This window comes from Melospiza melodia, chromosome 1 (assembly GCF_035770615.1).
Source record: "Melospiza melodia melodia isolate bMelMel2 chromosome 1, bMelMel2.pri, whole genome shotgun sequence".
In the NCBI taxonomy this organism is placed as follows: Eukaryota; Metazoa; Chordata; class Aves; order Passeriformes; family Passerellidae; genus Melospiza; species Melospiza melodia.
In genome coordinates this window covers 86,156,828-86,166,319 of record NC_086194.1, presented here as the reverse complement: position 1 = coordinate 86,166,319, position 9,492 = coordinate 86,156,828, and the positions used below count along the sequence as shown (strand labels likewise).

The 9,492-nt window shown below is 46.9% G+C and overlaps 1 protein-coding gene across 1 annotated transcript; it reads left to right on the top strand.

The window, feature by feature from the left end:
* Positions 1-2,608: 2,608 nt before the first annotated feature.
* EDN1 (endothelin 1) lies at positions 2,609-6,698 on the top strand. Its single transcript, XM_063160655.1, has 5 exons — positions 2,609-2,835; positions 3,003-3,144; positions 4,129-4,287; positions 4,557-4,664; positions 5,418-6,698. The coding sequence occupies exons 1-5, from the start codon at positions 2,772-2,774 to the stop codon at positions 5,554-5,556; spliced, it is 612 nt and encodes a 203-aa protein (XP_063016725.1). The 5' UTR covers positions 2,609-2,771; the 3' UTR covers positions 5,557-6,698.
* The last annotated feature ends 2,794 nt before the right edge of the window (positions 6,699-9,492 follow it).

Genomic DNA, 9,492 nt, shown 5'->3' with positions numbered 1-9,492 from the left:
TCTGGAGTACCTGACTTTGTGTTTCCATCCTGCAAACTCTGACTGCTACCAGAAGTTCAGTCATCTTCAGAAGATTTTATAAGGCCCCTGTTGTGACCCCAGCTGTTGGACTTCTCCTTTAAACAGCTTTAAAGTGAGCAAATTTTCCTTCTTTGATTCCCAGAGAGTATTTCTGCATGGCACAAAGCTGATCTTGTTTTACAGTGTCCAAGTAGGGGTCAGGATTACCCTTTCCTGGGGAAACCCACCTCCTGGCCTGGCAATCCCCGTGGCCTGAAATGACCCTCGTGGGCCACTGGTAACAAATGGAACAAAAGTTTGTTTTTGCATTACTCAAGCAATGGGAACAGCAACCAGAATAACTCGATTCTGGTTAGTCTCAAGATCTGAAAGTGGAGCTATCAAAAATCGCTGAATCAGAGGAAATGGATCTCTGACAACAATAACATTTATGAATTCTTATGAAAAATTGCTGAAGATGTTTTTGTTATTAAAAAAGGGTAAAAAAGAACACCATCTTCAGAAGTGCCTGCGATATGTTTGTGCCTTGTTACTCGGAGGAAACATGCATGCTTTTTTTGTCAGCTAACAAAATACTTTCTAACAAGATATTCTGACAAGGCTGAAAATATCTTACACCAATGTGAGTCATTTTGGCTCCAAGTGCACATCTTAGAAAAAGGGATCTCAGGAAAAAAATTTAAATAAGCACTGGCATGAAAGACAGTCTTTAAGTGACAGGCTGGAAAGGCTATGCATATTTGTACTCAATGCAGAACGATTGCTATCTTTCAACCCACACAGCTGCTTCACATTTTGTGCTTTTAAAAAATTTCTTATTTATTTTTTTTTATGCCGAGAAAGAAAAAAGTCACCTAGTTTCTCTCCTAACTTTTGAACTCTGATAAAGTTCATTACTTCGGAGGGCTGTGATTACTTTTTGTATGTAGCTGTGTGACCCCTGCTGGCAGATTCTTATCATGACTGCAGCAATTCAAACACACTTGTACAGATACTTTGGCATTCCGGTAAATCCTGCCCTACGTACACAAGGAGACATAATACACAAGACGATATCATCCCTGCTCTGGAAAATAAACTCCCACGCTGGAGAGGTGTGAACAAAAACCATTGTACAACCCGGCTTTCTGCACTCACAGATATTTTACAGGGCAGTTTTTAGAGTACCTTTGATAAATAGATATGACCATCTCAGGATGGGGCCACTGGTGTTTATTCAGCATAATGGTCTAAATGTTCATTATTGCTTGGAAAGCCCCTACACTTCATCCTGTTAGAAGCAGGGAGGTTACACCGAGGAAAGGATTAGTCTCCACTTGCATTCCTTTCTTGTACTCCTTCCCATGCCATCTGCTAGCATTCATTGTGGCAGAGAGGATACCAGCTAAATGGACTTTTATTCTGACTCAGCACGGCTGCAGACAGTCTGTCCGCTGTGATACAGTGGCACAGTATAATTTGATACTTTAAAAAAGCTGGCCATTCACCTGCCAGACCACAATGCAACTTGCACTTAACAGTCCCGCTCTTTGTGATAGCCAAGGTCATTTCTATTATTACAGCACAGTTCACGGAAATACCACAAATACCAAGAGAGTCTTATCTATTTATCATAGGTGAAACTGGCACGCTTTGCAGCACGACGGCTCCGCAGTGGATCACAGGCACTTTGAGTTCACTTAATTAAGTTTATAGTCAGGGGCTGGCTCCCTTAGTTGGGACCTCAGTGGATTCCATGCATGTCTGTATCTGTGATGGCACTGCTGCACCCACTCCTCAAGGGTCCAGCTTCCACACTGACTCTGCTCTTGGACACAAGGCTGAAAACACAAACATGCCAGAAAAAAGGCGTTGTTAAAATTAGGGGTGAGAGCCACAGGCGAAGAGCAGGCACAGATCTTCCTCCTTTCCTCCCTACCAGGCTTTACACACCTGCTCAGACCTAAAACACGCTGGTGTAGCACCTTGCCCTACCAGGGCAGAAAAGAGAGATTATACCCCAATGCTCCAGCGCTGCTGCCAAGCCCAAACCTCCTGAGACCCCAGAGTCCACCTGACAGGGTCTGAAGGGAGGAGCAGGGCAGGGTCCAGCGCAGTCAGGCATCCGTCATCCCACATAAGGGACCCCGGCGTCCCACAGCTGGGTTCTCCCCAGGGCAGTAGCAGGAGCAGCAGGTGGAGCCCAGAGCTCCGAGCCCTGAAACCTTGAAGCGGTGAACCTTGAGGCCCCGCAGCCCTGAGCCTTGAATCCCTGAAACACTGAATCCCTGACTCCCTGAATTCCCAAATCCCCGAATCCCGGAGCGGCCCTCAGGTGCGAGGCGCGGGCAGGGCGCCCCCTGGCGGCCTCAGCCGCGCCCCTCCCGCCCCCGGGGCGCCCCCGGCCCCCCCTCCCGCCGCCGCCGCCGCCGCCGCCCCCCGCTCTTGAAGTTTGCAGGCGATTTCCTTTCCAGCCCGGCCTTATCTCGGCCCGCACGTTGCCGCGCGGTGACTAATAGGAGAATAACATTGTCTCGGGATAAAATAGCGCCGGGGCTGTTTACCCGCTCCATGGGGGTTCGCTATAAAAGGGCGCCGGGGACCGCCGCGCCAGCCAGACGCGCCGGGGCGCACCGAGCCGCGCCACGCAGGGCACCCGCCACAGCGCTCCGTGCTCACGCCGGGACACACTTTCTCCGCTTTTCCCTCGCCTTTTATTGATTTTTACCCCGTTTCCCCTCACTTCTTCCATCCGCCCAACGCCGCCTGCTATGGATTACTGCCACATGATCGTCTCGCTGCTCTTCGTGCTCTGCCCGGGGCTGCTGCCGGCAGGTAGGTGCCGGTCCGCTGCCGCTCGCCTCCGCCGGGACCGACCCGCGGGGGCTGCGGAGCCGCAGCGGGGCTCCGGGGAGGGCTGGCCGAGGGATGAGCGGGAGGGGATGCGCGGGTGCCTTGCCTTGCCCTGCCGCCGGTGCTGAGCTCTGCCGCTCCCTCCGCAGCCCCCGGAGCCGAGGCGGACGCCGCGCCGCCCCCCGCCGCCGCCGCGCACCGCCGCGCCCGGCGCTGCTCCTGCTCCTCGCTGATGGACGAGGAGTGCGTCTACTTCTGCCACCTCGACATCATCTGGATCAACACCCCCGAGTGAGTGCAGTGCAATGGAGGGGTTTCGGCAGCTCCCCAGCGCCGGGTTCCCCTGTGGCTAGGAAGAAAGGGAGGGAGGTGTGAAGGCGAAAATTACGAACCGCAACCCCCCTGCAGAGATGGGAAGGGAAAGAAGGGAATAGTTGTTTGCAGAGTTTCTCCTACTGCTTTACCTTCCTGCTCCTACTTTTCTGGCACGTGTAGCAACGAGACTGTTCCCCAGAAGGCGGCAAGCAGGACTGGGCCACGCAGATCGGGCAGATAGCTCCTAATAGCCCTAGCACACCTGCCTGCCTAAAATCTGGGCAGCAGAATTTCCTTCGGGTGCTGCTCAGCAAAGGCTGCAGGATACTTTTCACTGTGAATCAGAATCAGATAAAATGCCAAAGGCGTGATTTGCCAGCCTGAATTTGAGCGGTTTTCTCTCTGACAAGTTAGGAGGTTGGAAGGAATGCTTTGACACCGGGTGGCTCTAGCTGCCTTTCACTGCTCTCTGCTGCAAATTAATGCATCCCACGTGTTAATAGGATTATGCACAGTATCCATTTCTATACTCTCCTCACCAAAAAGTAGTGAGCCGGAGGCTCACCTAAGGCTGCCAACACTGCAACGTTGACATTTCTTCTGCTGCTGGGTTTCCTCTGAGAGAGAATCTGTTCTTCACTTTTACTGCTTCTTTCAGTGTTGGCAGTAGCCAAAGTTCAAAGAGATGAGGTTTTATTGCTTTCTATTGCACAGGGAGGCACAACAGCCTTGTGAAATCACAATTAAAAGGTCATCATCTTTGTCAATAGCCATGCTAATGAATATGTTGCAGGATCATCAGAAGCATTTGCATGGAAACTGTGACTAACGAGGCATTCCCAATCCCACAACCTTTACTCGTGCAATCAATGCCGTTGATAAGATTGCCCAAAATACCCCATAGTGTTTTGAAGCCACAGAATTATTTAAATGACTTTCATGTTGTCTCTTTGATCATAGGAAGACTGTTCCATATGGTCTCGGCGGCCCTGCTCGACCCAGAAGATCACTGAAGGACGTGGTGCCGGAGATGCTCGCTGAACCAAGCAGCAGATGCCGATGTGCCAACCAGAAGGACAAGAAATGTCTGAACTTCTGCCAGGCAGGCAAGGATCTCTGGTGCGTCTCTTGTTGCTACTCTTTAAAAGGCAATGCATGTGAAAGGGATGGATTGTGGTGCACTTACTCATTTTGGCACTTGCTGAGCGAATGCTCTCCCCAAAGCCTTGCCTCCTACCTGAGCGCTCCCACTTCTATGATACACACTATGGCTTGGCCCAGAAAGATTGCTTATTACATGCCTTGAGAAGTGGTTGATGAGATGCCTCACCTTGTGGACTGCAGACTTGGCGCTTTTTTTAACAGCAGCACCTTTTCCCTTTTAACAGGGCTCAGTCCACAGTGGAGAAAACCTCGCGGCACCGCATCAAAGCCGGCAGTTGCTTTGGACCCAAATGCACGAACCGACAGCTTGCTGACAGCAGGAAAATGAAGCGGTGAGTTTCTTCTCATCCCGTTGTAGTTCCCCGGAGCAGCAATAGAGAGCACAGTTCACCTGCCTTCGGGTCATCCTGGGCTTAGCTGCTGGTTTCAGCCTGACAGTCACGGAGGAATCAGTGAGGATATTCTGAGGGCTTTTCCTCATGCTCTGGGTTTTTAGCTTGTGAGGACACGGGTGCTGAGCTCAGCCTGCTGTCTGTCCTCTGCTTGCATTCAGTGCTCAGCCATGTTCCTATGGAAAAGTATGGAATACAGAAGTTTGCCTGTACTAAAGAAGACTCTTTAGTGCTCCTTTCACAAGCAGAACAGGACTTAGGGGAGCAGGCAACCTGATGATATTGAATGAGACTTAGGTCCTGGAAGTCTTAAATAAATTTTTTGAAAGCAGGGCTTGCTTACTTACTTGAAAAATGCACCCATTCATTGGAAGTAGGATCAGGTTTACCTAAAAGAAACAACATAGGAGAAACATAAAAAACCACTGGAGACCTCCTGACTGGCTACTTAAGGAAGTCTAGGGCATCTATATTTGAGTGAATATTTTAATTTAATGTTTGCATTGAAATTATGAATACAACATTTCAAGTATCTTAAGTTATCCTCATTCTGAGGGATAGCAAACAGCAGTTTATTAGGATCCCACGGTAGAAATCTAGACTGAGGTTTATTGAAGCAAAAAGTAAGTTTTTTCACTCTACACATACATCTCCATTATCACAAGGCTAAATGTACATTTCTTGGTTTTGCAGGCTGGAGGCCATTGGGAACAGTATCAAAGCCTCCTTCAGTATCGCAAAGCTGAAGGCTGAGCTCCAGAAAGGGCGAAAGCTCAAGCACAACAGGGCGAGCAAGAGGCAAAGTGTCCGGGAGAGCCTGAAAGCATCCTAGTGGGAGATCACCAGAATCCTCCTCTGCAACGCTTGCTGACAAAGCATCGCGAAAACTGCCCTGACTCCAACATTCCTCGATGGCCAAGGGCCCCTCTGTCCCAGTGTTCGCACAGCGGAGCTAAGTGCTAAGGAAGTCCTGTATTTGGAGATATAAAGACAAAGGATTTTGTCATTTCGGAATTCAGGTGGATGGGTAGAAGGGCTGAACGGAAATCTGCAGTAACATACATGAAAAGCCATCTGTCTGAAGAAACGTTTGAATACTGCTTCTGGAATGTTACCCATCAATTGAGCAGCTTTCAGGGTCTACAATAAAAGCATCTCGCAAGGAAGACCTCACAGATGTGCTTAGCAAGGACAGAAAGCAAGATCTGAGTGTACAAACTTCAAAGAACTCTACCTTTTGATTAAAATGCAAAAATGAAAGCCACAGTTCTACTTTAATCAGGACTTACTGCATATATACATGTCTACCTCGCATACTGTTTGTTGCACTCCTGATAGAGTATTTTTACACCTTGTTATTGCCTTTACTAATCAGCTGCAACCCTTTGCCTTTTTTCAGACGTCTAGTTTACTTGTACAACCAGAGTTATCTGAATGTGGGTTAGGCACTCTGATTGTTTGCATAGTCAAAGTCCTTTGGCTTTGGATACCAAAGGACCCTTCAACATAAAATAAAACTTATCAAGGACACTACTAGTTTCCCATAACAAGGATATCTGGTCAACTGAAGTTCTAATAATACAGGTTGTTGTGTCTTGCATACTACCAAAAATGCACTGAAGTGGGGATGTACCAGAGGCTCTTGCAAGATTTATTCAGGGCCTTGTTTGGTGGAAATGCATTGAGACAAAGGGTTGTTTTGAATTAAGTCAAAAGGCTAATATTGGGTGAATGTTTATAGCAGTGAATTTGTTCACATTGTTGAATTTGCAGACAAGTTGAATCTTATGTGCTTATTTTTGTGTCATGTATTTATATTCACACAAGTTCTTCATTATATTTACCATGTTGAATACACATTGAAGTAGGCCATATTGGTCTATGCATGTTTTATGTATTTCTGTATGAAATTGGGAAATGCTTTATGCCTATCAAGGTAAATATCTTCAGAAATAAATATTTTTAATTACTGTATTGGCTTGTTTTTCCTTAGTCTGTGGCTCTGTGGTCATGGAGGTAGGTTGCCCCACATATAAAGCTGACCCAGGTGAAACGTGTGCACATAATTGTCTTTCTGTCAGATAAGGCAGATCACAGCAATCAAAGTTTGTGCCAGATGTGAGACAGCACATGACACTTGTTCTAGCTGCAAGACTGCTCATCAAATTTCCATGGCAAACTCTCAATTGGTCAAATTAATCTATCCTGGAGCAGTCTTCTCACGTGTATGATGTAGGTGCACTACAGCATTAAAATATGGACATTAAGGATTTGGATACGGATGAACTAGAGGGGGAAATGCACACACTGGAAAACTTGTGGGCTGTATTGAACTAGGAAATGTTACTTATTACCCTGCTATACTAAAAATTTCAGCCCATTCCATGCAAGGTAAAGATGGAGATCTTAATGGGGCCCAAGCCCAGGAAAAATCTAGATCAATAATTATCTTTTTTACATGTCTCAAAATATTGACTTTAAATGGTTATACCTAGAAAGATGCTTAAAGCAAATAAATTGATTTAATAAACTTTGATCCTGTAGGGAAAAAATAAAGGACAGGAGTTAATCCAAGGATAAAATTGAGTGGTTTGGGTTTTCTTAAAAACAGAACTTAACAAAGAAGTACAATACAAGGAGTGTGACCCAAACACAGAAGTAGTCACCATTGAAAATTTCTGAAGTTGCTCTGGATTTCTTGTCAATATTCACAATATTGACAGGCTAACATAATGTGTTGTTTGCACTGCTCTGCTATGTTTTAGAGCAGTAATTCAGTGGGGAAATGACATTGCTGGCAGTCCTGTACTGACAGGAGTGCCTGGTCCAGGCAGTGGGAAGGAGCTGGGAGCCCCTGTGCTTCTGCAGGGCAGGCTGCAGCCCCCAGAGCAATCCTTTGATCTCTGCATCACCAGCACTGACTGCTTGGGATGTGCCTGGATCACTGACCTCTGTCAGGCGTGAAGAGACCTCACTAATGCTCCCTGGTTTTCCATTTCTTGCCCTACCAGTGGTTGCCTTTGGCAGGGAAAACAAACAAGCAAGTAGCTGAGATGCTCCCTCCCACTCAGCCAAAGTGGCAGACGAGCAGCTGGTGTGGGATGGATCCTCCTGATAGTGAAGGGGCTGCACATCAGCATCCCCATCCCAGTTGTTCCTGTTTTCTCTCCCAGGAAAGACTGTGGGGAGAGGATCAATTCTGGGAGTGGGGGAGCATTGCAGCAGTGTCTGTGCTGTTATTAAGGCTGGTTATTTGGATTTTCTGTGTGGCTGGCCTAAATGATGTTGTGGGTGGGCTTTAGTAGCCCAAATTTCTGGCTATCTGCTTAAGAGATTCTTGGGAGACCATCCTAAAAATAAACGTGTTCCTTCTAAGGTTTACTCTGTTCATGCCCAGAGTCAAAAGCTGGCTTCCATTCTCCTTTCCTTCCCAGTAAGCTGCATCTGCTGCTTGCTCCTGCTGCAGCTTTGTGTAGGGATGGGCGCTCTGGCCTTCTGGCCTGCCATGGGTTCAGCTTGGTCCCCAGGGCCGTGCAAAGAAAAAGCCTGAGCCTCGATGCAAAGAGCACGAAGGGCTAAGCTGCCCTGATGGCAGGGGCTTGCAGGCTTTGGGAAGAGCAGCAGGAGCTGTTTCATGCTGCCCTGCTGGCTTCAGGGACCTTCTGGGGTGCAGCAAGGGTGGAAGGGGATGCATTGCTGCTTCTGCATGCCACTGTGACCCCCATTTACCTTGTGGCATTGGAGCATAAACTGCAGCCTACCCTGGTTTGCATTAATGAGCTAGACTGGAAAAGCAGAGTTCAGCAGTCTGTTTGTCTCATTGAACAAGCAACAGGGAACATAAAGCATTTTATCTTAACTCTGGCTCACATACAAGTACCAGGGTCTGTCCCAGAGGTTTGCTCCTTCTCAAAGCTCTGTGAGAGAGAGAGATTCAGTAACTTAGGCTAGAGCCCCTGGTGAGGAAAGAGAGGCATAATATGTGCTGGGATTTATGGCACTGAACACAGAGCAGTGTAAAAGTACATTCTTACTTATAATAAACGAACTGAGTGAAAAAATATTCTACCTGAAGCCAAAGGAAACATTGTGCTGACTGCAGAGGCAAGGCTGCAGAGTCAAAGCTCTTGGTCTTCTAACTAGCACTAATCTTAGTGCCCTGAAAAAGGGAACCTTTCATGATCATGATCTATCTCCTTTTTAAGTGAGAGGTTCTTCTAATCCAGGATGAAATTTGAGAGGCATAAAGGGAAGTGTTTAGGGAAGAGGGACACCACTTTCCAGTGTGGCCCAAAATACACCTGACATATGACTGAAATTCCATCTCACACCAAGAGCAAGGAAAAGCTCCATTCCTGAGCTGTTATCAAAGTATATCTCCCTCCTCTGATATTTCCTGGGTTCAGTATGGCCATTTCTGGAATTGGAAAGTTTCACAGGAAAAGACAACTATTCTCCAAAATTAGGCTTGCTGTACTTATTTTTATTCAATGCTGACTGTAATTCTTTCTTTCTCAGCTGGTTTATTTTCATTTTCTCTGGATAAAGGCTGTTTTGACTATAGATCAAAACAAGGTATACAATAAAACAAAGCTTTGACGTGTGAGTCAGGCTTCAAGTCAGGAAAATACTACAATGCTACTGAAATTCTTTCCATCTTATCTACATAATTCTGACCTAATTCTTCCAGAAATGGCAACCCTAATCTGTACCACATTATCATGAAGTGCCCCCAAATAATTCCTGCAGGATGTCCTAATGTTGCCTA